The sequence below is a fragment of the Harpia harpyja genome, chromosome 21, assembly GCF_026419915.1.
Source record: "Harpia harpyja isolate bHarHar1 chromosome 21, bHarHar1 primary haplotype, whole genome shotgun sequence".
Lineage (NCBI taxonomy): Eukaryota > Metazoa > Chordata > Aves > Accipitriformes > Accipitridae > Harpia > Harpia harpyja.
The window spans coordinates 16711683-16739508 of record NC_068960.1 but is presented as its reverse complement, the minus strand read 5'-3'; the positions used below and the strand labels follow the sequence as shown (position 1 = coordinate 16739508).

The following is a 27826-nucleotide window of genomic DNA, read 5'->3' as shown; positions in this document are numbered from 1 at the left end:
CAGGTTATTGTGCAGCACAGGGGATGGCTAAGCATCTTCCTCCTGGAGGACTTGCAGCTTGTGGGCAACTTCTACAGAGTGTTGTGGGATGTGGGTAGGAGAGCAGGTGCAGCAATGGGAAGGACTTTCCAACGGGCAGAACTGCAGGAAATGCACATGTGACATGACACTAGCAATGAAAGCATGAAATAAGTGGATCAGAAACAAGGACAGGGAACTGGAAAGTACCAAGGAAAGGCCTAAAAACTGCTCTGTTTAGCAGAGCTAGGTATGCAGTGGTGAATTGCAGACCATGCATCCATCAAGGTGTCTTGGGGATTTGTTTTGTGAGTCCAGGGAGGCTGACTGCCAGGTTTTCTGCTTAACACAGCCTCCAGGATGCACAGAATGTGAAACTGTTCTGGCAGCAGGACTCCACACCATCCTGTTCCCTGGGGCTTGGAGGGTGCAGATCAAATGTGAGCCTAAGGTCGAGCTTGTGTGGTCCAGAACATGGCATGAGAGTGGTTCATGTGCCTTAGTATAGACATCTAACACCACTTGCAGTCTCCCGGGGTGTCCGAGATGTCTATGCAAGGCAGCAGATGTGGCACAGATAGACTGGTGGACCAGGCAAGATCCTGCCAGGGTCCACCAGAACGGGCCCAGGGCACTTCCAGTGGCATCAGACACCTGTATCTAAGCGGATCATATCTTGGCCTGCTGACACCTCCATGGTTTCACACTCTGGTGTCCAAAGCCAGCCAGTGGGATCTGTAGCTGGGCACCTGGGCAGAAGAAGGCAGATCACAGAGGTCTGGGGTTGAGGGGGATTGCAGTATCCCTGGTGTCTTCAAGAGCAATGGGAGACGTACGTCAGAGGTGCAGATGCACCAAAAGGGTTCAGCAGCCTCCTGGGTTCAAAGATGGTGTTGTGTGGCTTGAGTTTGGTTGGTTGTCTTAGGTCATGCTCTCAACTGGAGGCCACTGTCATGTGCAGTGTGGCACAACTGCTGCTGATGGGACTATGGAAGGAGATGGGGAGGCGTTGGATGCAGGTCGCTGCTCCCTTCCACAGCCCTGCAGGCTCCTTCCCTTCAGCTCTCTTTTCTTTGCAGCAGACAGGTACGGTTTCAAAGGAGTCACACCCTGCCTGTTCATGGGCACCGGGTGGGCAGGAGTTCCCTGAGAAAGCGGCAGTCCCTGCCCCGATCGTTTTTCAGGTACTGGTAGCACTGTGTGAAACCCACCCCTGCATGTGTGTGCAAGGGCTGTTGTGAACTGCACAGATTCTGGCTGTTGCTGGGACCACATTGCCTTCCCAGGGCTGGCCAGGAGGCTTACAAACAGGCAGGAGTGAGAAAGTTCATGTGTGCTTCTAACAAAAACCAATTGTCACTCCTACTAAATGTGTAGGCAGCTGTCAATAAGTAGCATGGACTAACAAGCTGTCCACCCACCAGCCTCACTCCCTCCTGCCTTTCCTAACAAGCTGTCAACCTCCTGGTGTTCACCGTAGCTGTAGTATCTCCCCAGGGCAGCCATAGCGCAGCCTGCCTTTGCTAGCATCAATGCAACATGTGGCATATGCATATGTTGGCCCCAAAGCCTCCTTGGGGCAGAAGGGGAAGGAGAGGAAGCAGCACTGAACAGATGCTAGTCATGTTGGTCCAGATGCGGCTCAGAAGCTGGTGAATGGAAGCATCCATTCTTACCCTGTTGACATCATGGCTTTTTCTAATCCAAATGTGACTGTCTTCTTTTTGAGGTGGAGGTCTTCGTTTACTTAGCACCAACGAGATGAGCCACTCCGGGAGTCCAGGGCACAATAGCCCATTGACCACCACCCCAAGATTGGAGCTCAGTAATCTTTTTTAAATCAGGCAGACAATGTGACTTTGTGCGTGGCAGGGACTGGACCTAATGCCCAGGAGTCCATTCCTGTCCTACCTTCCTCACTGCTACCCTTGGCCAGATGCCATTCTGGCACTGTGTCCACCTTTGGTGACTGCTTGTGTTTGGTCTTGGGCTTTCAGGGCTGGTTAGCTCAGCACGATAGAAGAGCTAGAGCTGACCTCTGATGTTGGTTCGTTCCTTGTTACAGTGCTCCAGGGAGTCTGTAGGATGTGATGGGGCTCCCCAGCTGGACAGGGGCATTCAGCATCTTCCCAGGGCGCTCCCAATACCCTAAACTCTGTAGTTAGCTCTCCTGGACTATCTTGACTGTGATCAGAGAGTAGGACAGCTCTTTACCCTGGCCCTGGACCAGTAGTGGTCTCTGGCAGTTCAGGAGTGGTCCTCACAGTGCAAAACAGCTGTGGTGGTGCTTGTCCTTCCAGGCTAGCGGGAGCACAGTTTGAGGGCTCTGAGGTGCTGCTGTTGGCGCAATGGGCCATTCATCAGCAGGCTCATATGGGCACAAACGACCCTCAGTCCTTTCCCTTTGAGGAGCAGCCCCATGTACGGGCTTGTCACCCAAGGTCACCTTGGTGTTGAAATATTGGTTATGGCAGTCTATGAGAAGCCCTCTGAGTTGTAAGACTGTTTTGTGGTGTGTGTTGTGCCTGTGCATCTGCACAGCCAGAGCATTACCCCTGTGCTATAGGCTTGGGTTTGGGTCTGTCAGGCCAGGTGCTGACCCTAGGCCCTTCTGCTCTGAATGGAGACAAAGATTGCTCTGACAAGATATGGGTCTGTGGGAGCAGAGCAGTGCTCTGAGACATGCACGTAGACCTGTCTCTGAGATCTGGCTCCTGTTGACTTGCTGGAGGCATTTGGAGACATTTGGGTCAGTGAGGTTAGGTGAGATCTAGCAATGGCCTACGTGACCTCACGCCTACTGAAAGATCTGTTCTGGATCATTGGGAAACGGGGAAGGCTGAGGGCAATGAGTGGTGGTTTGCATCTGGAAGTTTTAGCTGGAAAGGCTGTGGGTTTCAAATTCACATCTTTTTACATGGTGGCAGGACACCTTCACCTGTTGGTTGATGTATTTTTGCTTGGTAGGGTGCAAAACACAGGACTAGTTTCCTGTCTCCAATGCACTGACGCAGTTCCCCTGTGTGACCTAATTCTAGATTTAACCCAGCCTTTACTTCAGTGTATGTTTTAATACTCCCTTTGTGGTGTGTTAGGTCTTGCTTCTCAGCAGCTGGAAATCCTGCCCCTGAGCAGGGGTCTCAGGCCAGGGTATTGGGTTTGGCTTGGAAGGACTTTCAGGTTTCAGCACCTGGCCAGACAACTGTAGGCTGACACAGCTTGTTATCTTCTGAGGAAGGATTAACCAGAGTGGGAAAGGCTTGGCAGGGCTGCAGTGATCTTTGTAGGTTTAGGGTACCAGCTGTCCTGCAGTATTTGAAGTAGGTTGTTAGTCTGACTTACCCTGATCCCTGTCCACCTTCCTTGGGATTTTGCTTCTGATCCACTGCACTTCTGTGACAGCAGCCACTTGGCAGCAAACCTACCTCATGGCTGCAACGTTGAGCTCCTACTTCTGCAACCAGCAGCTTAGAACTGTGTGTGTCTGTGTTAGCAGAGATGAGGACCACAGCAAACATTTGCCATTAATGTTACCTTTGAGGAGTATAGAAATCCTGCAGCATGAGATGGAGAAGTTAGGGGTATCCTGGGAGTGTGGGTGGAGGCTGGGAGAGAACAGTGAATTCTGGTGGCTCCTGGGAGAAGCTACAGAACCATAAAACAGTACAGTCCCACAATGGGGACCTAGAGCTGGCCTGAAGATGGTAAGTGTTTTCAATAGGTGGTTTTTAAAGAAAAAACGAAACCTTTCACCAAGTTCTTTTCTGTATTTCTGTCCCATCTACTTTTCTTTGTTTTTAGAAAAACTCAGAACAAACTGTCCTTTACACACAGTGAAATCTCTGCTGTCATTTTTCTTCTGTCTGAGATAGAATGCTGTTGATGGTTGAACATTTCTGGCCAGCATCTGTCAGGTTGCTAAAACCAGCTGAGGACAGACTGCAAGATGCTCGTGGGGAAGAGTTCTGCCTGCCTTTGAATTGGGGTGGGCTGGCAGTGACCACCAGGGGTTTTGTCTTTTCATGTGTGTAGTCCAAGCAAACATAATGCTTCTTTGCTCTTGTATGCTGGCATCTTTCAGAGGAACAGCAGATTGGTTTGGAGTGAGCAAAGACAGTGACGCTACTCAGAAATGGCAGAGAAAGAGCCTCCGCCACTGCAGCCTGCGCTATGGGAAGCTGAAACCTCAGGTCATCCGGGAAATGGACTTGCCCAGTCAGGACAATATTTCTCTAACAAGCACAGAGACTCCTCCTCCACTCTATGTTGGTCCCTGCCAGCTGGGCATGCAAAAGGTGAGTAACCTGGGACAGAGTCAAGGGCATTGTGAGTTTCCTGCACAGTGTCTTTACCACTTTGGCAGCTGTGACCTATCTGCGAGCTTAGTTCTGCCTGAACATGTCTGGGCTCTGTGCTCAGACACTTCTCAAGTCTCAGATACAGTTTGGCAGACTCTCTCATGGTCTCGTTGGCTGAGATCTCTCAGCTGTTTCAGTGATAGGTTCAGAGCTGTGTTTGTCATGTTGTGACTATGGTGGTGACTAGATGCGTGCAGTGTGTCCAAGAGCTCTCAGCTTGGGCTTTTTGCTGCCATTTTGCAAGGACAAAATTCTGTTGTACACAGAGTGGCCAGTATCCTGGACCCAAATATACAGTAACAGGCTTGGTATCGCTCAGGACGCTTGCCTAGTGGATCCTTGTCCCAAGCAGAATGCAGACAGTAGCACAGCTACTGGTTATGTTTTAGGACTTTGAAAAGTGTCTCTTGCATCAGCGGTACTACAGCTCTGCTCATGGTTCCTCAGAAATGGTTTTGAGCGCCTGCACAGGGCATCTGGTCGCCCCCTACTTGCAACCTTCAAGTGTGACCCCAGGGGAAAAGACCCAGTCAAGCACATCCAGTTACCAGCACTTCAGAACTAACCCACAATATCCCAGCTCTTCCCTTTGCTCCGTTCAGCTATAGTAATTGATATGGTTGATTACTGTGCATTAGTGAGCACCACTGCAACCTGCGCAAGTGGGGAAACAAATTCCTTCCAAAGTAGGTTAGTCTGTGACCTGAAACCTGGCTGCATCACTGAAGCAGAGGAGAATATTGTGCATCTTTCAATCAAGTTTCACCTTGTGCTCTTTCCTGTTTTCTTACTAGCTGAAGTATCTTGCAGTTTGTCTTTGGTCACAGGAGACTCAGAAATACTGTTGGGCTCTATGTGGGCTACATGAAATCAGAACATGGTATCAGTAGGTGTAAGCCCATAAAGCTTCCTGTTGAGTGTGCAACTGTGGATTAAAAAAAGCTTGTAAAACATTAGGATAAAGCACAGAAGTCTTATGGAAACCACAGCTGTGATGATGTAAGGACGGAGGCAAGGTTTGTAGCTGAAGGCAATATTTTCATTAGGTTGATTCGTATGTTTGAAAGAAGTGAGAGCTTTGGCCTGAAGAGTCCCAAAGAAGGGCTTGCAGCTCCCGGAAGCTTGTCTGCTTATTCCAGCTGTTATAACTTAATTAATGGAAGTGGATGTAAATACACAGTTAAGCTTCAACAGGATACTGTTAAGTCCTGGGCTGTCCAGTATCAGAGAGGAAACTAGCTGGAGAAAGAGAATGGCTGTTTTCAGGGATTTCTCAAACTCCTGTTCAGACAGCACATTCTCTGACTGTAGAGCTCACTGGTACAGGAAATGAATGAAACCAAGAGTTTAGGAAGGGCTGAAGGAGCTTTGGAGTCTGCTGTGAACATCAGGAACATTCTGGGTGAAAATAGTCAATACCAACAAAACAGAAAGAAGAAAAAAGAAAAAAAAAAGGGGGGGGGAGGGGGAGAGAGAGGTTTGAGGACTTAGGTTTGAGGCTTACAACTAGGGCTTAGCTTGCAACAGGTATCTCCTGTTGGAGGTATTCCTTATCTCCCTATTGTAGAATTGCTTGTTGGTCCATCCTGCCTGGTTCTTGGTCAATCCCAGGAGCCAGACCACTGTCATGGTCTCAAGATGTTTGCCTGGAGGGAGGAGGGCTTGGTACGGAAGGGTTTGGGGGTGAATGGACTGACGGGCTTCTTCTCTTGGCAGATCATAGACCCCTTGGCCCGTGGCCGAGCTTTCCGTATGGCTGATGACAATGATGGCTGCAGCATCCCACACACGCCGATCACACCAGGGGCCACATCACTCTGCTCCTTCACCAGCTCACGCTCAGGGTTCAATCGCCTCCCACGACGGCGGAAACGGGAGTCTGTTGCCAAAATGAGTTTCCGAGCAGCTGCAGCTTTGGTGAAGGTACTGTCTGTGGGAGGGCAGGGACTAGTCTGGCAGCAGGATGGGGCTCTGCCCTGAAAGAAGGGTGAGAGGGAAGGAGCTGCTGAGCAGAGAGGATGGGGAGAACAGTGGTGGAGGGGAAGAAACCAAGCCATCTCCTGTTCCATTTCAGCCATGTGTCTAGGAGGCAGGATTTGCAAGAAACGGGGATGATGGCTAGGTTTTGGTACAATTCTTGCTTCCCTTTTATTGGCCTAGGGGCTTTGGTTCCCACAGCCAGCAGCCTCAGAGGGTTCCAGCAGGTCCAGTGCAGCCTGCCTGGATCTCTGGGTGCAGACCAGGTGCAGATGGAGCAGAAGTACCTGAGGCTCTTACTGTGCAGGTCTCTTCATCCTGCCGTGTGTCTGCTTTCCTGGGCCCAGTGACCTTTCTGCTGTGTCCAGAACCACCCATCACTGCCGTTTGGTCAGAGGCATTGTACAATATGTGGTAGAGGAGCATGTTGCAAGCCTCACCCACATGAGAGATGGGCACTGTGGATTGAGAAGTGGGCTGACACCTGTGAGTCTCACCAGGAAGGTGTCACACGTCAGCAGGTCTGCTGTGCTCCACACAGAAGCATGAATCTGCTCAGCACTTGGGCTCCCTGTGCACTGGCTGGGGTGGCCCTGCATGTGCGTGGGGTTCAGGTTTCTGGCAGCGACTCGATGCCACTTTCTCTGGCTACAGGGGCGCTCTGTGAAGGACAGCACCTTGAGGAGAGCTCAGCGGCGCAGCTTCACCCCAGCAAGTTTCCTGGAGGAGGACACGGTGGATTTTCCAGATGAGCTCGACACTTCTTTCTTTGCTCGGGTGAGGGGCAGGGCTCTGGCGTGATACCGGCCCCAGAGGCAGTGCAAGACTCTAGGTCTAGCAGGACTGTGTGTTGCAGAGAGCAGCACTGCTTTCTGCCAGGGCTGGTGTCTCAAATGTGATGTTGGCTTCTTCTGATGGGATTTCTGTTTCTCTGCCCAGGAAGGAGTCCTTCATGAGGAGCTCTCTACTTATCCAGATGAAGTGTTCGAGTCACCATCAGAAGCTGCAATCAAAGATGCTGAGGTGAAACCTTTGGATCAGACAGATCTCACAGGTGGTGCCTTGGACAAAAATGAGCTTGAAAGAAGCCACTTGCTACTGTGAGTATCTTCCCAGAAGCTGCCAAAGCCTAACATGGGGTGGCCAACCCATTCAGAGTGGGACCTCCTGCATGGAGGAAGCCAGGATCTGAGTGCTGTGGGTGCTTGGTGCAGAGCTAAAAGAGCAGTGCAGTGATGGGTTTTCTTTAAACCCAGCTTAAGACCTCCTGTCTCAGCTACCCATGCGTGTGAAAGGTGACTCTGAGGCCACCTCTGCAGTCTCTCCAGCAACTTCCAGCCTCACGTGATGTGTTTTGGAGACTGTATCATGCCTTGAGGAAACAAAAGACGCTTTAAATCAGCTGTGAGGATGCTGGAGGCCCAGCCTTTGGCTATGGAGAACCTAGCAAAGACGAGAAGGCTGTTGCCATTGCCACAGTCACCAGGAACTGTTGTCTTGCTCCAGGGAGCAGTGTGAAGCCTTGCTGAGTATCGAGCTGGGCTACATTCCTCGCTTGAAAGGAGAAAGGTGTGGCACTGATGCTGAGAGCCCTACAAATATGTGGGTGGTACTGTACTGTATACCTAGATTTTTTCCACCTGAGTAACTGGTACTGAGTAATTGCTCTGTGTCGTTTCCGAGTCAGCTCTAGCTTAGCTGCCAGCTCACCCCAGCAGAGAGCTCTGCTGGGTGTGAACATGGAGCAGACAGGGAGGTCCTTGTTGTGGTTCTGCTGCTCACAGCCCATCTTGCTGTGTTGGCGCTTTCCCTTCAAGTGTTTCCAAGAACTTGACTTCGTCTTAACATAAGTGGAAGTGGAAAATGGTGGGAGTTTGTTGTCACTCCTCTGAGATGGTCTCAGTCTTCTTGGCTCCATTTGGATCTCCTTAAATAGTTTTATTTATTGAGGAAAATACATTTCTTTCACACTTCAGAGAACTGTTATCAGAATCGTAGCTGGGTGTCCTTTTAGGTGGCCAGGTGTTTATTTTGGCATAGGCTGATAGCCCAGCACCAGAAATATTGGGAAACAGCACATCCGTAACACAGAAACCACTTGAACTTTTGGGGCAAGAGCAGGCTGCAGTGGAATCCGTGCTTTCTGTTGAAGAAGGACTTCCCAAGTGGAAGTTGGGACTTTCAGCTTTATAAAAATGCATCTTCTGCAAGGTGCAATATTGAAAATAGCTGAAGTTTCACAGCGGTGGTTTTGGCTAAAGAGGTTCAGATTCTCCCTCATCCTGTTGCTTGTCCATACTTCAGAGCTGCCATGATCTCTCCAAGATGCTCTGGTGACCTTTCAGAAAAAAGTTTGTCAGCTGGTTTCTCTGACCACTTCTGACAACCATTGTCTTTGTGCAGAGGGGGTCATTTAGGAAGCCAGAGGAGGTAAACTAGACTAGAATGCATGTCAGGGACATGCCTACTACAGTGCTAGGCAGTGAACAAGGGTGAAATGGTAGGTAGGTTTTTTTGGTCAGGGTCTGAATGCTGCAGACCTGACCTCCAGACTGCTGTTGAAGAGCAAAGAAATACAAAAACATCTGAATATGATGAAGACTTACAAAGCAGGTACTATTCACCAGTAGCTTGTGCAACATTCATCGCATGCTCTATTTTGGTAGAAAAGCCTTCCTTTAGGCAGTGATGCTTGGGATTTTTATTGTGTTTTTGAAGCCTGGTTTTGTTGTTCTCCTGAAAAATGCATGCATCAGTGCAAATAAAGGGAGGAATGGAAGACAGATCGTGAGAGGTAACTGGCACAGCTTGCAGCATGTGACAGTGTTACTTTCTTGGTCTGGAAAGCTGCTTGGATTCCTGTTCTTCTCCTCTGTCGATTTGGTGGGCATGGGGGTTTGACTTGCCAGTCCAATCACAGTAAAGTGCTTTAAAGGGTAGGGATTTCCACTGCTGGGCTAAACTACGCTTCCATTTCATAGCAGAAAGCAGAATAAGAGGAATGAAGTAGAAGAGGAAGTAGATGTGCCTGAGGCTGCAGATGTGCCTGGCTGCAGCCTCCCCATTTTAGCCTGTTGCTGAAACACTTCTTCAAAGCCTTGAGAGCTCCTTGTCAGTAGGGCTTAGTTTGGCACAGCTGTCTTGTGCCACCTTCTGCGTGTAGTCCTGCGCTTTCATCAACTGGCACTGCGTAACCCTTTGAAATATAGCTTCCACTTCAGGGCACCTTGTCTGCCATCAGCTGCCATCACCAAAGACCAGGGAAGGGCGGGTCCCCATTGCTGTGCCATGCAGAAGGAAACCGTTGCTGTCCTGCTTTTTATTTCAGCCCACTGGAGCGAGGCTGGAGGAAGCAAAAGGACGGGGCCCTGGCACAGCCCAAGGTCCGCTTGCGGCAGGAGGTGGTGAGTGTCAGCCCACAGAAGCGTGGCCAGCGTATCGCCGTCCCTGTCAGGAAGCTCTTTGCCAAGGAGAAGAGGCCATATGGCCTGGGTATGGTGGGGAAGCTGACAAACCGTACTTACCGCAAGCGCATTGACAGCTATGTCAAGCGGCAGATTGAGGACATGGATGATCACAGGTGAGATCTGTAGTCATAGAAAACCAGTGAGTGAGTGATTGCTGTTGCCTCTTGGTAACTCAGGTCACTGCCTCAGGGTGGTTGGGTGAAACCTGCTGCTAAGACCCCCCAGTCTGTGTCCCTGAAGTACAGTGCAAACTGCAGCAGACAGCAGCATGTTAGCATCACCGTGCACTGGGAGCTCATCCTGCTCCTCACGTTGCTTTGGGTGTCTCTATCTCTGCTACCTGGAGGGACTGCAGATCTCTGCCCCATCACCATTGTCCTGTGACAAACAGGAAGGCTCAGGTATCCCTGCCTCTGATCATTCCCCTAAAGTCATTATTTCAGACACACAGCACACTTTGGCATCAGACTTAAGTGTTCTCATAGATGTTTTCTTGGGAAAGGCTGGCTTGCCCAGTGTAATGGGGGAGTCAGAGTAAGCAGGGTCTGTCTGCCAGCAAGACCTTAGTCATTGCCTCCAGTCTTGTGCATCCCTAGGTGATCCTGGCCCGGTACCCCAGATTCTGCCAAGGTCCCTCGGGAAAAACAGCAGCTTTTCTCCTGTGTTCTGTGAGTTCGTGTAATATGCCTGGGTTTCTGCCTCTGATATTTTCCCTTTCCCTCCATCCAGGCCTTTCTTCACTTACTGGGTCACCTTTGTGCATTCTCTCATCACCATCCTTGCTGTGTGCATCTACGGCATCGCTCCTGTGGGGTTCTCACAGCATGAAACTGTTGATTCAGTAAGTAAATCCCCCCTGACTTGCCTGGAGTGTGATTGTGTCTCAGCCTTCAGCTGCTGGCTCTTGTGTTACAGTCTTCAGCATATTGGCTACTTGCCTGAGGGCCTTGACAGCTGGATGCTGGGTGTCCTGCCTTGGGGGACTCATGCAGCATCTCTGTGAGCCCCCATGCTGCGCTCTCTCCTGCAGCCACATTGCTCTTGACATCAAATTATATCTGGCACAAAGCATGATGGGCTCTTTGCAGGCTCTGGTTGTGTCTGTGCTGGGAGCCCTTTCAAACAACTTGTTCCCCTTCTGGTGGAGACCAGAAGGATGTTCACGGCAGGGAAATATTTCAAATCTGAGTTAAGTTTTCACAACAGTTGCAGGATTTTGCTTCTGCCAGGAGCAAAACTGACCCGTCTGACTTTGAGAGCTGATCTTGAAGCTGTTTGTAGCCTTTCCACATGTTGTTAAAAGGTCTCTGGGGTACATACCTCTACAGCCACATCCCCGCTACATGCAGGGGATGCCCTGGGGAGCTTCTCACCTACGTGTCTGACAGCTTTCAGAGCACTGTCACCAGCACCTGGGCCTACGTTGTCAGCAGGTGCTGCTTATGTTTCTGAGTGCAGGAAGCTTTTTGCAGGCTCTCAAGCAACTCCCAGGTCTCCAGGCCCTGGGATTTCTTGAAAGTTGAAATAGCCAGAGATAGATATTTTAAATGAAATCTTAAGATGAAGGTGTCCACGCCTTGATGGGGGTTTACCTGTGATTCTGCAAAAGACCAGTTTGAGAGAACTGTGTGCCCAGCCATTGGCTGTGGGGATTTCTGTTCAACCTGGGTGCTGTTTTCACCAGCCCCTGCTACTCTCCCTGCTGACCCTGTGGGCAAGAGCTCATGGGGCTCTTGCTTTCTCTCCTTGCAGGTCTTGCGAAACAGAGGGGTTTATGAAAACGTCAAATATGTTCAGCAGGAAAACTTCTGGATCGGCCCCAGCTCAGTGAGTGCCATTGGCTGGGACTGTTGGTGGGCTGATGGGCGACTGTGTGCTGCAGCCATGCCACCCCAGGGACCAGAGCCCTCTGCTGCTTGGAGCTTGGTGCTAGCAGGTGCCTTTGGTTGGACTTCCCATGGGGCCCTTCCATCAGTGGCAGGGTGCAGCAGTGCTCCTGGCCCCAGCCACCCTGCAGAATGGGCTACCTGGAGGCTGGGATGGACCTTGGCACTCCTGCTTTGCACCCTGTTGCTACGAAGACAAGCATGGGGCTAGAGAAAATGCAGGAGTTGTGTGGTGTATGACAGCTTTCCTGATGCCACTTCCCCATGAAAGGCTGTCGAGTCCCAGAGTTTCCTTTCCCGGCCACAGCACTGGCCTTTCTGGGGCCATGGGCAAGGAAATCCCTGAACTTTTGTTCTGGGCTTGCCTTCTTCAAAGCAAATATTGAGAGTATGCCTGATGTGTGTTGGGCTTCATCATACAGGACTTGTCCCTGGACCCTTGTGTCCTGATAGGGGTACCCCTCGCAGTTCTCCCAGCCTGCTCTGCCCCAGGCAATCATTGCCTGCCCCTTGGCTGAGCTTAGTGTTTCCATCTCTGCCAGGAGGCCCTGATCCACCTAGGGGCCAAGTTCTCACCGTGCATGAGGCAGGACCAGCAAGTGCACAGCTTCATCAGCGCCAAGCGGGAGAAAGAGAAACACTCGGCTTGCTGTGTGCGGAATGACAAGTCGGGCTGCGTGCAGACCTCGGAGGAGGAGTGCTCTGTGAGTGCGGTGGCCCCTTTTGTGCTGTCCATGCAGGCTCAGGGCCACTTCTGTTGACGCTTGTCCCAACCCTGGGCTTCATGGTGACACCTCTCCTCTCTCCTGCAGTCCACGCTGGCCGTGTGGGTGAAGTGGCCCCATCACCCCAGCACACCAATGCTGGCAGGAAGCAAGAGGCAATTTGGGTCTGTTTGTCATCAGGACCCCAGGTAAGTCCTGCCTAGCCCAGCTGCCATCTTGCAGGGGACAGGTTGCTGTGACAATAGAGCCAGAGAGGCATGGAGTCCCAGGCCAGTTGATTGCTGGATGGGACAGCGGCTGCTCTGCAGACCAAGGGACATGGGGGCAGTGGTGTCCCTACCTGCCCTGATGGCTGTAGGGGAGGCTGAGGCAGAGCACGATCATATTTCTGCTCGCCCTTAGTCTCCATTGTTGTTAGCTGCCCACCTACCTGCACAGCGGCCTGTTGTGAGCTCTGGGTGCCTTCCTCATCCCTCTCCCCTCCTCACCTGCTCCTCGCACAGGCTCCCTTCTTGGGGTACAGCAGTCATGTTCCCAGCATACCTCTGCCCCAGAGCCCTGCCAGCTGCTGGGTGCCATGGCACACCTTTTACCCTTGGTCACCATGGGCTGATGTAGAGCTGAGACCAGCTGAATGCGCACCTTTGGGTTTGTGTCCACCTGGAAAGGAGCCAGTGAGTTGCTGGGCAGCTGTGTGCTCTTGGACAGCTGCCTTTGTGCTGAAGCCGTGATCTCTGCTCGCTGGAAGGAGGCTGCGGCTTTGATCAGCACAACCTTGGCTGATCTGACGTAGCATGTCACCAGCCCCTTGCCAGGGACAGAGGGGAGCTCTGGGAACACAGCCTGGGGGTAGGGACAGTGTGGTGGCTCCCTGGGGGATGGTGCCTGGTGCTGGGGAAAGTTATTTCTCAGGCTGATCTCTGCTTTCTGTTGCTGCAGGGTGTGTGAGCAGCCAGCCTCGATGGAGCCACATGAGTGGCCAGATGACATCACCAAATGGCCGGTGAGCATGCCGGTGGCACAGAACCTGTACGGGCAGCTGGAATATGGCATTTGCATCCCACAGTGCAGAGCCACAGCTGTGTTGGTGGAATGGGGGGCTCTCTGGTGCAGCCTCCTGCTTGTTGTCACAAGCACCAGATCAGGGCAGCCATGGCTTTGTCTAGCCAAGGCTCAAAGGCCTCCAACAACAAAAGTTCCCCTGTGCTAACTAAAGCCCTGGGCCCTGCCAGGGTAACAGAGTGATGGAGACTGACTTAGCCTCAGGGCTGTTTTTATCCCTCCGCAGAGAGGTGTTGGTTGAGCCTCAGGCAGATGGAGTGTCAGGCACTATCCTGCTGTGAGAGGGAGGCCTTGGGAGGCCTGTGTCTGTGGGGGTGGCTTCTTCCCAAGGGGCTGTTTTGACTTTACCCAGGCAGCAAGCAAAGCCATGGCTGTCTGACTGCAGCCTGTTGTTGTTTTCCAGATCTGCACAAAAAATAGTGCTGGGAATTACACCAACCACCTTCACATGGACTGCGTGATTACAGGCCGGCCCTGCTGCATTGGGACCAAAGGAAGGTAATGAGTTTTACCTGTATGGAGAGGGGCTGGGTGTTGGGGTGAGACACAGAGGGCCCTTTTCAGGTTGTAGACACAGCCATTTGTCCTCCTTGTCCTTCCCACACACAGCCCAGAGCCCTGCTGGGAAGGGGAGTTGGACAGGGAGCTATGACAGGTCTCCCAGGTAGAGCAGGACTCTGGGATGAGGAGGAGATAACAGCCAGCCTGAGTCTTCAGTGCAGCAGGGTATCTTGCTCAACTGGTCCTGCAGTTTGAAGGGACTCAGATCCCAAGGGATTAAATACTTCTGCTGGGGAGTTCTGCACTTTTCCTTGGGAATGGCCAGCTTGGTCCTGACAGGCTGCATTGGCCACAGCCTGGAGTCCCTGAGCACGCAAGGAGTTGTCAGGAAATGACCTGCTCTGGGTTTGCCAAGAAGGAAGATGCTGTTCTTCCTCATGTTGCTCCTCAGCTTGAGTAGTTACCCAGTGCTTGGGCCTGGCTTTCCCTGCTAGGGAGAAAAATCAGCGTTGCCCCAAGGTGTTTCTCTGTCCCTGAAAGTCATGACCAGGATGCTCTTAGCCTAGCCCCCCCTTTCCACTCTGTCAGCTACAGAGGCACAAGACTCCCCTGGCCCCAGAGACACAGCTTCCGCAAGCTCTGGTGGTACTTTCTCAGCTGTAAATAGCTCAGCTTTAGCACTTGTTTTGGAGCCCCTGTATACAGGGTGTTAGTCTGTGGAGGTGACTCAGGCTTGCCTGTGGGAGAGAAGCAAGAGGGGTGTATGGAGAGTGGCACTGGGCTCAAATGGGAATGTATTAGTGCATCTGTTTCAGAGACACTACAGCTGCAGGGGCAGCTGAAGGCATCAGTTCTCATAGGCAGACCTGGGATGAGACAAGGGGGAGTGGGTGGCCTGGGCAGGCACAGGATGGTCCATTGTGCCTTCTGTGCGTAACTTGTTCCTCGTTTTGATTACTTGTGCCTCCTCCAGGTGTGAAATAACCTCCCGGGAATATTGTGAATTTATGCGGGGCTATTTCCATGAGGAGGCAACGCTCTGCTCTCAGGTAAGTGCAGAGTTGGGGGTTTGTATGGCTGCCCTTCTGCCTCCTGTTCCCCTTAGCAGCTTGGCAAGATCTGGGGGTGCCTGTGCTGCAGTGTAGGTGGGAGTCATGTGTCTTGTCTCACCCTGAGCCCAAGGGAAGTTGCTGATCCAGACTGTAGTGGCAGAGCTGGCTCCATCTGCCCCTTCTTAGAGACGAGTTTAGGACTTGGGCTGGCAGCTGCAAAAGCCCAACACAGGACCACTGTGGAAGCAGCAGGAGAATGCAACCTTCCTGCTCCGTTGGAGAGCAAATGCTGATGTCTGTTGTGTGTGTGTTGGGGTGAAGAATGAGGGCATAAAGCTGCTGCAGGGAATGTGTGGGGTCACGTGTAACTTGGTGTTGGAGACAAGGGTTGGGACTTGATACTGCAGAGGGAGGAGAGACCCTCTTTCAAAGCTAACTGCAGTCTCTGCCCTGGCCTTGGTGTAAAGGGCCATGCTGGCTGGCGCACCTCACAACCCCACTTCTGCCCTAGGTGCACTGCATGGATGATGTCTGTGGACTCCTCCCTTTCCTAAATCCAGAAGTCCCTGACCAGTTCTACCGCCTCTGGCTCTCACTTTTCCTTCATGCTGGGTAAGCATAGGTGTAAAACTTCCACTATCTGGGTGGGGGAACCCTGAATCCTGGGACTGCTGTAAGGCTTGTTCTGGCAGTCCCTTCCCTGGGGGACACAGGGGTGCTGAGCTGAGGTTTACCATGCTGCGTTTTCTGGGAGGGATATTAGAGGCATGGGCAAGGCCAGACCAGGAGCTCTCAGCAAGGCTTGGCAAAGAACACCAACCAGCACAGGGGTGACTTCAGTGGCTGCTCCTTCAGCTCCTGTACTCTGAACTTGGCAGGATCCTGCACTGTCTGGTTTCAGTCTGTTTCCAAATGACGATCCTGCGGGACCTAGAGAAGCTGGCAGGATGGCATCGCATCTCTATCATCTACCTGCTCAGTGGCATCACTGGGAACCTTGCCAGTGCAATATTTCTACCCTACAGAGCAGAGGTGGGTCTCCTGAAGACTAGGGTCCTGGTAACTTGCCCTGAACACAAGCCTTGTCTACATGCCTGTGCCTCTCTGGCAGAGGCGGAGACACCAGAGCTGGGCTCATCTCTGCAGCATGTGCCTTGTGCAGATTTGTAGCTAGAAGATGGCACCACACCATCATCTAGCTGCTGAGCAGTAACATGGCCCAGAGTACCCTGGGCTTTCCAAGTGACTTGCCTGGTCTGGCTGCAGTACAAAGGCTGCCTCTCATAATGAATGCGGTATTTGTCCAACCACAGGGTAAGAGAGGCCCCTGGCAGGCTGGGAATTGAGAGTTGTAGCTGGTGCTAGAGACCCTCTGCAAGTGAGTGGCAAGCAGGAGAGGGGCAAGGAGCAGAGCTCACCTTTCCCACAAACTGTTCAGGACTGTCCCTGTCCACATGCGACAGCTGGAGAGGTCTGATGTGACTATCCGGCTTCACTTTAGAAGACTGTGTGGCAGGACCTGGAGGACTATCTTCTGGGTCCTTCAATAAGGAAAAGTGCATGATGGGTGGCGAGAGCCAGGAGATTGCCTTCAGGGGCTTCTCCTCTCCAGTGAGTTAAACCAGATCTGCCCTTCTTAAATATAAAGCCTGTTCTGGTGATTGCTGGCCTCACACCTACCTTGATCCTAAATCAAACCAGGCCCCTTTACTCCTTGAACCCCATTATAAGGATGAAGTTGCAGGCTGTGGCATCTCTTCCCCAAGAAACACTGAACAAGGCGTTGAGTAACAAAGAACTGTAATGCCTGGAGCTGGTTGCAGAAGCCAGGCTGATGGCATGTGCCTGATGTTACCTGTAATGCTCTTCTTCTGCAGGTTGGCCCTGCAGGATCCCAGTTTGGGATTCTGGCCTGTCTCTTTGTGGAGCTCTTCCAGAGTTGGCAAATCCTGGCACGCCCATGGAGGGCTTTCTTCAAGCTGCTGGCTGTGGTGCTCTTTCTTTTTGCCTTTGGCCTCCTGCCTTGGATTGATAATTTTGCTCACATTTCAGGATTTATCAGTGGTTTCTTCCTCTCCTTTGCCTTCCTGCCCTACATTAGTTTTGGGAAGTTTGATTTATATAGGAAGCGATGCCAAATTATAGTTTTCCAGCTCATCTTCATTGCACTCTTCTCAGGACTTGTTATTCTGTTCTATTTCTACCCCATCAAGTGTGAGTGGTGCGAGTTCCTTACTTGTATACCATTCACAGACAAATTCTGCGAGAAATACGACCTGGATGCACAGCTCCACTGAAAGGCAAAGACTGGCTTCTCGAGCAGGCACTGGAGATGGATTGTCTTTGCGTTTGCTGTGCCAGTTCCATGTGGACAAAGCCTCTAATCCAATGACACTTCTAACCCTGCCCGTGGTTAATTTAAACTGTCTCCTTAGCACTTGGCAGGCATGTTTTGCCTTATCTCAGAAGACTCTGAAAACAGAACGTTTGTGCCTTGTTCAATTGTATTGAACCTTTTCTGCTGCCATTATTTTTATTACACTAGTTTCAATACTACATTTTTAACCAGAGTTGTTTACTACTGCTAAGGTGGTGATTAAATGGTAAGGTAGCGTTTTAGCTACTGTTAATCGTTCTGCATAGTCTGTGGCTACATTTGTTACTTTATCTCACCTATGCTGTTTCATGTACCAGTAGAATTAATCCTTTTCTAGCACCCAAAACAGCCAGACACAGATTTGCAGCTGGAAATAAGGGCCTTAAAAGCCTCAGAAAACTAAAGCATCTCTTTAATCTCTGAAAGTGCATTCCACATACAGCTCTGAGGCAGACATTTCAAATAACAACTGCAAACAACATGTGAGAGTGTCCATTCAACTGGAGTTTGTTTCCCTTTGAAATGTTACCACCTTTTCCTCCAGGAAAGTGCTGCATCCACAGTCTGGTCCTGGTAGGACTGGATTCTCTGCTCTCTCTGTTAAAGAAAGAAAATATTTGGCAGTGACAATAGGTACTGCATGCTGGGCTCTCTTATCACAATACCACACCTAGACAGTCCTGGGGGCTCAGCCAGTGTCATAGGCACCATGGGGCAGATGGCTTCTGTTATGACACACATTTTATTACACTGGATGTTGCAGATGTAGCAGGGTCGAAAGAAGAAAAAAAAGTTACTAACTGTGGTCACAAAGCAACAGTTTCTAACCCAGCTAGCTGGAGCTGCAAAACAAAAACCCAAGTGTTTGGAAAAGCTATTACCACTGCTCTTCAGAGACTGTCATTGTGTTTTTAGATGTGGAGGGGAAGCAGAGATAATTTTAAACTTACTAAGCTTGAGAGTCTTGGCCACATCTTATGTTTGTGTGCACAACTTTCTAGAAATAGCAGTGTAATACCGGAAATATTGTCAGCATAGGTTACAAACAGGTAAATATACATGCTACTAGTGCTTCCTCTGCTGGAAGTGTTCTTAAATGCATCAGTTGGACAGAAACGTCACGACCAAAAGTTGTCTAGTGGTGTGTCCTGTCTTCTGAGAACAATGACTGGGTTGAACTTAAGTTTCTATAAACCAGAAACTGGAGAAACTGGGAGTGAAAAACTACAGGATGTGTAAGCTGAGATCCCTTTTCCTAACTCCTTATAGCTTGCAGTAATTGAGAAAAATGGCTCAAAATACACCCACTGTGGAATAGCAAAGAATATGCTGTGTTTGCTTGTTGCATTTGCTTATATGCACCCATGGGACATCTCTCTTAGCTGCAGGTGCTCTGAATGGTACAGGAGCACTAGGAGCAGGGTGGGAGAACAGTCCCTCAGGTATGAGAGTCTGAGGCACATGGAAGGACCCAAACAACCTGGGTGACAGCAGTTGCCTGTAGCACGGACACCTCCATCCTCCTAGGGATTAATTAACACCCAGCCACATTCCTGACAGTGATTTCCAGACATTCAAGAAGCCTGAAATAAAGCAAGGTCCTAGAAGCAATCACAACAGCAAACAAAGGAATGCTGCATTTAATGAGTCTCAAGACATTGCAGGAGCAGATTCAGAGTCTAAACATAAAGTAGGGTTAGAGCTCCACCACTGCCAGCACTAAGATGCTGCTGCTCCTGATGTATGTTAACTGAAATAGCTGAATTATCATTCCCTGCCCTGAGAGAAGCACAAACAGCACAACCAGGCTCTACAATCAGACCACAGCCAGGGCACAAGCCTAATGCAGACACAGGCATTCAGAAATGCTCTGCTACGCAGTGGAGAGCAGCAACACCAGCTGCTACGAGCCTGAACACTAAGGCCTGGGGAAGAGAAAGATGAAGCATTGGTAACCCTTAATGGATATTCAGGACTTACCTGACAGCTTGCTTACTTTCGAAGTTTCTTTACGAAGCTGACCTCATCCCGGTTTCTGATGCCATACCTGAACAGAGAGTTCTGCTGTTATGTGCCGGTTTCCCAGGAACCACAACCTTTGAAATCCTATAGCCTCCTCTTTCCCAGGGGGAGATGGACTCCTATGATCGCATGCTGTGCTCTAATACAGGACAAGTTAAAATTCTCACTTGTGTATGTAGAACATGCTGCCAGCAATGAAGGACCTGATCATCTGCAACACCCCCTGAAATGCAGCACCTATCAATCACCCATGGCTCAGTCTTTCAAGAACAGCTTTGATTAGGGCTGTCTTGCTAAATTTTTGATACTTGAGACAAGCTTTTCTTGCTGGTCTGCACACAGGCTGGCATACCCAGTGCTGCTGTGTGTAACAGCTAGAGTGCTCGGAAGCACCTCCTGCCTCCTTGCCCTGAGAACGGGCATGGCAAGATGGGAGTCACGGGTGGTGTTGTTACTAGATTGTCTCTGATCGGTGGCTGAGCGGGTCCAGAGCCCAGCACGCTTATCCTTGGTTTGCTCTTTGCTTGGCATTCTTCCATCATCCTTCCTACCTTTCTACCTCAGCAGCTCTGCCAAGCCCCCTCTGTGAGGGTGACCGAGCACTGGAACAGGCTGTCTAGAGAGGGTGTGCAGTCTTCGTTCTTGGAGATATTCAAAACCCAACTGGACGCAGCCAGCTCTAGCTGACCCTGCTTGTGCAGAGGGTCAGACTAGATGACTTCCAGAGGTCCCCTCCCATCACTTACTTACTTCATGTGTCCTGACCCCATCCTCTGCTGAGTAGCTGCTCCCCAAGTGCTCTCCCTTTCCCTGGAGATGAACTAATGTGCTTCACATCCATGACACGATCCCTGGCCTTCTCTGTGTTCTACTTCCCTCACGCTCGTGTTTTTTCTCACTAACCTTGTCTCTGCAGGATACCTCAGGTACAAGCTTAGTAAGCACAACCTGTTCTGCAGGAGTTTGGCATGGACGGCTAAGGGACAGTATGTCCAAGTGCCTCGGCGTGGTTTGAATGGGACGAACACACTCAGCACAGGATGGTTGTAGCTGAGGAACCACCCGGGGGCCTTCCCGTCCCACAGACACCCTCTCAGTCTGTCAGGGCAGGGCCTGTCCCGCCTCTGTGTGCGGTGCTGGTCCCATCTTCCAGTCAATTTCAAGTGCAGGACCTAGCTGAGCCAGGGCACAAAGTCCCAAGTTAGCCCTGCCTGTGCAGATGCTGTCTGGACTCCAGCCGGGCCTCTCCAGCCCTCAGGACCCAGAAGAGACTCAATTACTCACTCTCTCAGCTTCTTTCTGTCATCTGCCAGTTTCTCTCCGGCGTAGGTTAAGTGGTACGTCCTCCATATGTACTTCCTAGAGGAAAAACGCTTAGGGGGAGCAGCAGGAGGAACTGCCGGCCGTGGGAGAGCGATGAAGGTGGGGGTGAGCAGCCGGAGCCCCCCAGCCCCCGGGTCCTGCTCACCAGCTGAGGTGCTGGACGCCGCCCTGCCGTGCCTGCCGCAGCTGGACGTGCCGCCGCAGCGCCTTCTTCAGCTCCAGCACCGAGGCGTTCTGCACCACCACCACGGCTGGAGGGTGAGGGGAGAGCCCCGTCAGCGGCCCGCCACCCCGCACAGCCCCGCCGGGCCGGGCCGGGCCCGGCCCCGGCCCCGGCCCGGCCCTCCCCCAGGCCGGCTCCGCCCGCCCGAGCCCCCCGGCCCCGGGACGCACGCATGGTCTCGCCGTCCGCCTTGCAGACGCGCACCGTCATGGCCTGCCCGTACTCCAGCGCCACCTGCGAGCCGATCTCCTCCGCCGTCACCTGCGGGCGGCAGGGCCGCGGCGGGCGAGCGAGGCGGGCCTGAGCCACCCCCCGCCGCCCCCGCCGCCGCCCCCGGCCCCCGCCCGGCCCCCGGCCCCACCTGCGGCGGGAGGTCGCAGAGCAGCGGGTCCTGCACCAGCCGCGCCAGCGCCGCCTGGAAGAGCTCCAGCACCTCGGCGTGCGCCAGCTCCTCCTCGGCCTCCGCCGCCATCGCCGCCACCGCCGCCGCCGCGCCGGAAGGGGCGGTCGGGGCGCCGCGGAACCGGCGATGCTGCTCTTCTGCCCGGCCTGCGGCAACGTGCTGGTGGCCGAGGAGGGGCCGCGCTGCCACCGCTTCGCCTGCACCACCTGCCCCTACGTGCGCAACGTTACGCGGAAGGTGCCGGGGGGCGGCGGGGGGCGGCGGGCGGTGGCGGCGGGGGGGGGGGGGGAGGCCCGGTCGGCCCTGACCGGCGGGGTCCCGCAGGTGACGAGCAGGAAGTACCCGCGGCTGAAGGAGGTGGACGACGTGCTGGGCGGCGCCGCGGCCTGGGAGAACGTGGACTCCACGGCAGGTAGGGCCGGGCCGGGCCGGGCCGGGGGGCGTCGGGCCGGGCCTCGCCTCGCCTCGCCTCACGGCGCCGCGCCTCGCCCCGCAGAGCCGTGCCCCAAGTGCGAGCACCCCCGCGCCTACTTCATGCAGATCCAGACGCGCTCGGCCGACGAGCCCATGACCACCTTCTACAAGTGCTGCAACGCGCAGTGCGGGCACCGGTGGCGGGACTGAGGGCCCCGGCCCAGCCCCGGCCGCCCGGGGCCTGAGGGGGCCGCGGGGCCTGGCTGCCGCGGCCGCGGGGGGGGCCTGGCCCGCTCTCCCCCCGCAGGGCTGAGGACGGGGGGGCTCGCCCTGGGGGGCAGCGCCCCGGCCCCGGCCCCGGGAGCACAGGCCCCGCCGGGAAGGGGTCGAGGTGTCTTCTGCAATAAATGCGTCACTGGCTGGAAGTAACCGTCTGCTGTGTGGTTGCTGTGAAGCCTGACCTGGGGTAAGGCTGCCGAACGCAACGGGGAACGACAGTCAGAGCCTCTGGAAGGGTGTTTGTTCTTCCTGTCCTGGGACACTGGGGAAGGCTGTAGGTCCCTCCTTTCACACACGGGGCCGGGGTTCTGCTGAAAGCACACATCGTAAACGCCACGCACACCAAGACACCGGTGTTTAAAAGGGATACGGACCGTAAGCTAACTAAGCTAAAGAATAGTTACCAAACCTCAGCACAGAGCCAGCTCCTGTGCAATAGAACAGAAGGCAAAGCAAAGGTACAGTGGTACCGCCCTGGCCTCAGGGGCAGGAAGAAAAAAAGAGGGGGGTCGTTGCTGTGACCTGTGAAAACCCCATAAGGTAAAGCAGAAACTATGAACTATATGCTCTACAGGCACTTGGTGGTAAAAAGAGCATGTACTTAAAGCAGGATCAAATATTACCTGTGCCTTAACATTAAGCTTTATTCTCAGTTTAAATCCACTCAAAAGTAAAAAGAATAAATAACTTACTTAATAAAAACACGATGGAGCACAAATTGTAACATTTAATCTGCATTAACACTCACTCCTACAGGCTAAACCACTTTAACAGGACTCGCCTTTATCTCTTTTATACAGGGATGATCTGCACCCATTTATTCCAGTTCACTTCAGAGGGGAACACTCTTCCCAGCCTGAGAGTACAGTCTATTGTAGGCTCATAGTATATTGTTGGGGTTTCGCTCAGTTTGGGATTGTTTAGTTGTTCTTCTATAACTGGCTGAGAAAAGAGCGACACCAGGGACGGCTTTTTCATGTAGAATCGTCTGATGCAACCAAGAGTTTCCAGACCCTGCAGAAAAATTCACGTATTTTAGCTTGAGCAGTTGTGGTGAAAAAAAGGCACTGAATGCAGTTCTACCCACAGTCTTCTCAGAAACTTTAGACAATTTATACTAAAAGTGGCTTTGCTTCACCCCCTCAGAAGGCCATGGGGATGGCAAAGATTTACAGCACAGCAAAGCAAGTTCACATAGCTTGATACATGCTCATCTGTTCCTTTCAGCACAGTGGTTGACATCTGGCTCCTGACACAGAACACAGGTTCAACAACAGACCTCAACATTTAGGACCAGTTACAAATAATTTAAGGCTGGTATAGATGTAAATCCCAGACTTCTGGGTCAGTTCTTGCTAATGGGTTAGCATTCATTCCCACAGCAACAGGCAGCAAGGCAATTTATGTGCTTTGCTGAAAACATCTGGTGTGTATTCAGTAATCTTACATAGGTATGCATCTAGATTTACTAATATTTGGTATATTACAGATACAAGCTCTGTCTGTGGTTTCAAAACCAGTTCTTATAAAAATTTATTGGTAGAGAAGTTAGATTCAAGATCTCCAGTCTGGAAAAATGTATAGGTAATTGCTTGATTTTGTGGATTTGAATTAAAAATGCCTAGGAATCTGTATTGCTCTCCCACATGTGCATGCCTCACCACTACACACTCAGTACTGCAGTCTTAAACCTGTCCCTTGATCCCAGCTACCCTCTTGGCAGTGCTGCTGTGGCACAGGACATATGGGCAAGCTGTGCTGGAACACCTAGGAAACAGGATGGTTGCTCAATGCGTGATCAGTAGTATATACAACTTGCAATGTTACCAAAATGTACGAGCCTTTGGACAGAAGCATGGCATGCATACACTGGAATATTGATTTCCAGCGTTAGTAGGGGAAGCCATGCTTATGGGAAGGACTGCAGTATTACTGCTATAATTAAGATTTTGAATCCTTATAGGAAAAAAATATAAATCAAGGTTTCATTTGCAAAGTAGCAGTGGTGGCAATCAAGCTTCAAGATGTGGGAAAAAAAACCATGAGAAACTCAAATTTTCTCACCATGTATTCTTTTACAATTAAGGATGTATGCCTTTAAGCCAGTCTGTCAGGACAGAAGGTCTATTTACAGTATTGTCTAGCACAGACACATTTCAGTCTGAATTTTTTCCTTATATACCTTTAAGATAAACTCTATGGTGTTTAACACTGCATTAAGCAGTCCAACTTAGTATTTCACAGTGACAAGCCACCACTCTTCAGTAACCAACTAGAATTTCAACTGCATGTACATCCATTTCAGAAGCAAGCTCAAATTTTAAAATCGGTAATACGGTAATTTCAAGGACAGGTGAAGCAGGCTTGCTTCCTTCCTTCCTCATTGTGAACAGCAACTTGCTCTGGCTTTGGTTAATTTACACTAAAGGGAGAAGGTTGCTTTTCATGGTTCATTCACAATTCCCCTTTTTTCCTGGGACGTCCATCACAGTGGTTGCTGACTGTTATATGTGGAAGCTGAATCAGATTAAAGTTCACACAGCTGATGATTCACATACCTGCAGTATCTCTAAGACGGCAACAGGCTGCAGTACCCCCATGTAATGCTGCAACAGCATGCCTTCCGTTATGCCTGGTTTTGTCATGATGTGATAGAGCACAGCTTCCATCATCCCCTTACACACAGGTTTATTCAGATTCCCATCCACAATCCTCCACGGTCTCCCAATGAAGCAGACCTTCTCGCAGGCCCTGCAAAAGGCGATTTAAGTTCGGCTCTGTCAGGAGTTACTCCTCTAGCTAGATTTTCCATCATCATAACTTCTGCCTAATAGAGATTCTTACTACATCCACTGCCAGTGTTTGCTCACATGCTAGGTTTAAATTCTGCAGCTGCTCTGAGCGGAGACTGGTGTTAATCTACCAGACAGTTTCACAGACCTGAAGTATTTGACACCAGGTGCTCACCACCCCAGAAGCACTTTTAGCACTGTTACACCACCCAACAGTTACCTTGAGTCTTGGATGACCAGGAAAGCTTTGTTTGTTACTAGCTCTAATATCCTCTAAAAGTTATCCAAGACCTGCAAGAGTGCTCAGAGAGGAAAGAAATTCCTCCTTTTTAGCACTTTGGAGTCGAAAGACAGACCCTGCATGGAAATTCACATTTCCCATGTTGCAGTTTCTCCAGGCCTTTCCTGGGCATGTGGAAGCTGAGGCTTTCTGGCACTGGACTTATTTGTGAAATAAAATTAGTTTTGTTCCTCTGATACTTGGAGCTAGTTGTTTTTTGGGGAAGAAACATCTATCAGAGAAATTTTTTCAGCATGCATATGAGCACAAGTAACATTAACAAGAACAATGGAGGAAAACATGGGTTTTCTCCATCATCAATGCTCACTGCCCATCAGAGCATAAAACTAAGGTTTCCACATCATTTGCTTCCAGATATTATTTTGGTAGTGCTAAGTGTTTAATTATTTTGCAGACATCGCTGTTACTCACTGGTCCCGGGCTGCCTGGGATACATCTGTCATAGAATTTCCTGGAAAGAAGAGAACACATAGTTTTCAATTAACCCAAACACTTCACCTAGTGGAAGGAAAGTAAAAGGTGGCTGAGCTGTAAAACGCAACAGCTTATGTTAGAAAATAACACAAGCAAACCATGACGCATGTTGTTCTCAGCTGCATGGGGAGCTCTACACTCCCACTCGGACTGCCTTTACCTGTCTGCAGCATACTCTTTCTGCACCTCTCCTCGCAACCACATCTGTCTACTCCAACCACACAGTTTGTGGTTCCATTCCTAAATCACAGCAACCAGCTTTATTCCTAGAAGTCTGATGACATGGCTGAACAACAGGTAATTCTATGGACTGAAAGAACTGAGTTTCACACAGAGCGCTATGCAGGGTCTCAGCTTGCAAGCACTCACATAGGTTTGTTTAACTTAATGCTCCTGGTAATCACACGGAAGTCGAGCAGAAGCCCAAGTAGCTGTAGACTTGAGAATGCAAACTCAAGATTTCAGCAGAGTTCAGTTCCAAAGTGAAGGTTGTCTCTGCAACTTCCACTATGCATTATGTCATGGGTTTTAATTACACAATTACTTAATGTAGGTATTTCTACCACACCCAGAGGCTAACAGCTTTGGCTTAAGCACATGTAAACCCTTCAGCTGGCCTTCATCAGGAAGACCAGAAAGAACTCTATGCTTGATAACGTAACTACTATTTTTTCCCTCCTGTGTTACAAACAAGTAGAGGAAGTTAAATCCCAACCAGTACTTTAGTAGTTTAATGTTCCGAACTGCTGAAGTCTATGCTGTTTACACAGCCCCGAGTCTATTTCCTGCAGGAAGGCTCCAATTAAACAATACCAAGCTCTGAGATGCTACGGATCAGTCTGCACTGATTCACATGGCAGTCTGCAGCTCTAAACGTGGCTAATGGCAGATCTTGGCAAAATACCACACAAGCAGTTAGCTTGTGATTCAATCTGAAATCAGAGCTGATAAAAACAAAACCAAAATAAAATCCCCAACAACCTACTTAATGTAAAGCTTGGCAAGAACTACTAGCTATTAAAAAAGAAAACTGGCAGTAAAAAGGACATGAAAATGAAGTCAAATTGGGTTACAAATGAGGCTATTAATCTTCTCACTGGCATGTGCTGCTTTCTGGTGAATCGTTTAATGACTTTACAACTTTCAGTCACGGGCATTCTAGTCAAATGTACACCAGTAGCGCTATGTTTTCTAGGTTTAGAGATGTCTAGCCTTTGGACTGAAGCCAGAGATGAGAAACTTCAGATCCAAATATGTTTTTGGAGTAAGACATGGAAATGAGTTTCTAAGGAAAACACATTTCTGGACTAGTCATGAACATTCCAGTGTAGTGTTATGCCACTTCATCTGTGAGAAATGAACCTCTCTCTCTGGCACAGCTTCAGAAGGAATCTACTATTTGCTTATAAAATGCAGCTACCCATGTGGGATCAACTGATGATGAGCTAGTCTCTACTTCTTGGATGTAGAGTGCTCCTACATACCTTTAGAGACTCCTGGGTTCTCCTGTAAGTAGGAAAGATCATCATCCTGCTCACTGGCTGATTGTTCAAGGCTAGAGATCTGCTTGTTGTGCTCACTGTTGAGCTCATCAGTCTCTACTTCAAGTTCTTTGTGCTCAGAACAAGATTTATCTTGTTCTTTGTAAGGGTCCACATTCACAGCATCTGGAGCACGCACTGGGTGTTCAGCTAGGTGTTCTGTCTGCCCTCCCAGGGAACCTGTTTCTTCATCCATGGTTAAAGCTTCCTCCATTGTAACAGGATCAGTAACACCTGCATCAGAGTTATTTTCATTTGCACTTTTCAAACCACTCTGTGAACCCTGGCAGAGTTGACTGGCGTCTTGAAGGACATCAGTTTGAGTCTTACATCTCTTCCTTGGGGGTTCTTCATCACTGACAGACTGTATGCCTTTTCCCAGCTGCTCCTCCTCTCTCGAACATTCCTCTCCCTTCTTTGGTTCTGATGGCAGGCAATCCTGCTGTACATCTGGGATAGTGGTGTCTGCACCTTGCTGATCAGAATCATCTGGTTTATTCTTCAGACATACTGAATGTAATAGCCATGGCTTGGAAAATACTATTGCAACCAGTCTTACTGCATAGCCTCCTACTTCTAAAACCTGCTGCATTTCAATAAGGTCCTATAAAAAAAAAAGCCAACACAAAAA

General features: G+C 50.6%; 4 protein-coding genes across 12 annotated transcripts in view; 2 read left to right on the top strand and 2 right to left on the bottom strand.

Moving 5' to 3' along the window:
• RHBDF1 (rhomboid 5 homolog 1) overlaps positions 1-17681 on the top strand; it is a 38299-nt gene extending 20618 nt beyond the window's left edge. For 5 of the 7 annotated variants that reach the window (XM_052772946.1, XM_052772948.1, XM_052772947.1 and 2 more), the window contains 16 exons: positions 1101-1202; positions 4100-4313; positions 6093-6299; positions 7008-7130; positions 7293-7453; positions 9682-9933; positions 10550-10661; positions 11573-11647; positions 12249-12410; positions 12519-12619; positions 13371-13434; positions 13897-13991; positions 14968-15043; positions 15558-15658; positions 15925-16078; positions 16924-17681. In XM_052772946.1, coding sequence (XP_052628906.1) covers positions 1101-1202; positions 4100-4313; positions 6093-6299; positions 7008-7130; positions 7293-7453; positions 9682-9933; positions 10550-10661; positions 11573-11647; positions 12249-12410; positions 12519-12619; positions 13371-13434; positions 13897-13991; positions 14968-15043; positions 15558-15658; positions 15925-16078; positions 16924-17343 — 2419 coding nt within the window. In that variant the 3' untranslated portion in view covers positions 17344-17681. The other 2 variants (XM_052772949.1, XM_052772952.1) reach the window with 2 other exon arrangements.
• Positions 17682-17817: 136 nt separating this feature from the next.
• SNRNP25 (small nuclear ribonucleoprotein U11/U12 subunit 25) lies at positions 17818-21469 on the bottom strand. The gene is made up of 6 exons (XM_052772953.1): positions 21353-21469; positions 21162-21252; positions 20914-21019; positions 20730-20804; positions 19404-19470; positions 17818-18018 (listed from the first exon to the last, which is right to left on the bottom strand). Exons 1-5 carry the CDS (start codon positions 21461-21463, stop codon positions 19416-19418), a joined length of 438 nt encoding a protein of 145 aa, XP_052628913.1. The 5' UTR covers positions 21464-21469; the 3' UTR covers positions 17818-18018; positions 19404-19415.
• A 31-nt stretch (positions 21470-21500) lies between these two features.
• POLR3K (RNA polymerase III subunit K) lies at positions 21501-22099 on the top strand. Its single transcript, XM_052772954.1, has 3 exons — positions 21501-21631; positions 21719-21806; positions 21891-22099. The coding sequence occupies exons 1-3, from the start codon at positions 21521-21523 to the stop codon at positions 22016-22018; spliced, it is 327 nt and encodes a 108-aa protein (XP_052628914.1). The 5' UTR covers positions 21501-21520; the 3' UTR covers positions 22019-22099.
• A 695-nt stretch (positions 22100-22794) lies between these two features.
• The window catches only part of GTF3C1 (general transcription factor IIIC subunit 1), a 43991-nt gene continuing 38959 nt past the window's right edge, over positions 22795-27826 (bottom strand). For all 3 annotated transcript variants that reach the window (XM_052772939.1, XM_052772941.1, XM_052772942.1), the window contains exons 34-37: positions 27139-27799; positions 25592-25631; positions 24646-24838; positions 22795-23101 (exon numbers count right to left, since the gene is read on the bottom strand). In XM_052772939.1, the coding sequence (XP_052628899.1) occupies positions 22880-23101; positions 24646-24838; positions 25592-25631; positions 27139-27799 (1116 nt within the window). In that variant the 3' untranslated portion in view covers positions 22795-22879. The remainder of the gene's footprint in view (positions 23102-24645; positions 24839-25591; positions 25632-27138; positions 27800-27826) is intronic.

Coding starts and splice junctions, on each gene's coding strand:
- SNRNP25 (XM_052772953.1), bottom strand. CDS start 21,463: ATGGCGGCGGAGGCCGAGGAGGAGCTGGCGCACGCCGAGGTGCTGGAG. Junction 21,253..21,352: donor TCTGCGACCTCCCGCCGCAG/GTGGGGCCGGGG, acceptor TGCCGCCCGCAG/GTGACGGCGGAGGAGATCGG. Junction 20,805..20,913: donor GGCGTCCAGCACCTCAGCTG/GTGAGCAGGACC, acceptor TTTTTCCTCTAG/GAAGTACATATGGAGGACGT.
- POLR3K (XM_052772954.1), top strand. CDS start 21,521: ATGCTGCTCTTCTGCCCGGCCTGCGGCAACGTGCTGGTGGCCGAGGAG. Junction 21,632..21,718: donor TGCGCAACGTTACGCGGAAG/GTGCCGGGGGGC, acceptor GGGGTCCCGCAG/GTGACGAGCAGGAAGTACCC. Junction 21,807..21,890: donor GAACGTGGACTCCACGGCAG/GTAGGGCCGGGC, acceptor CTCGCCCCGCAG/AGCCGTGCCCCAAGTGCGAG.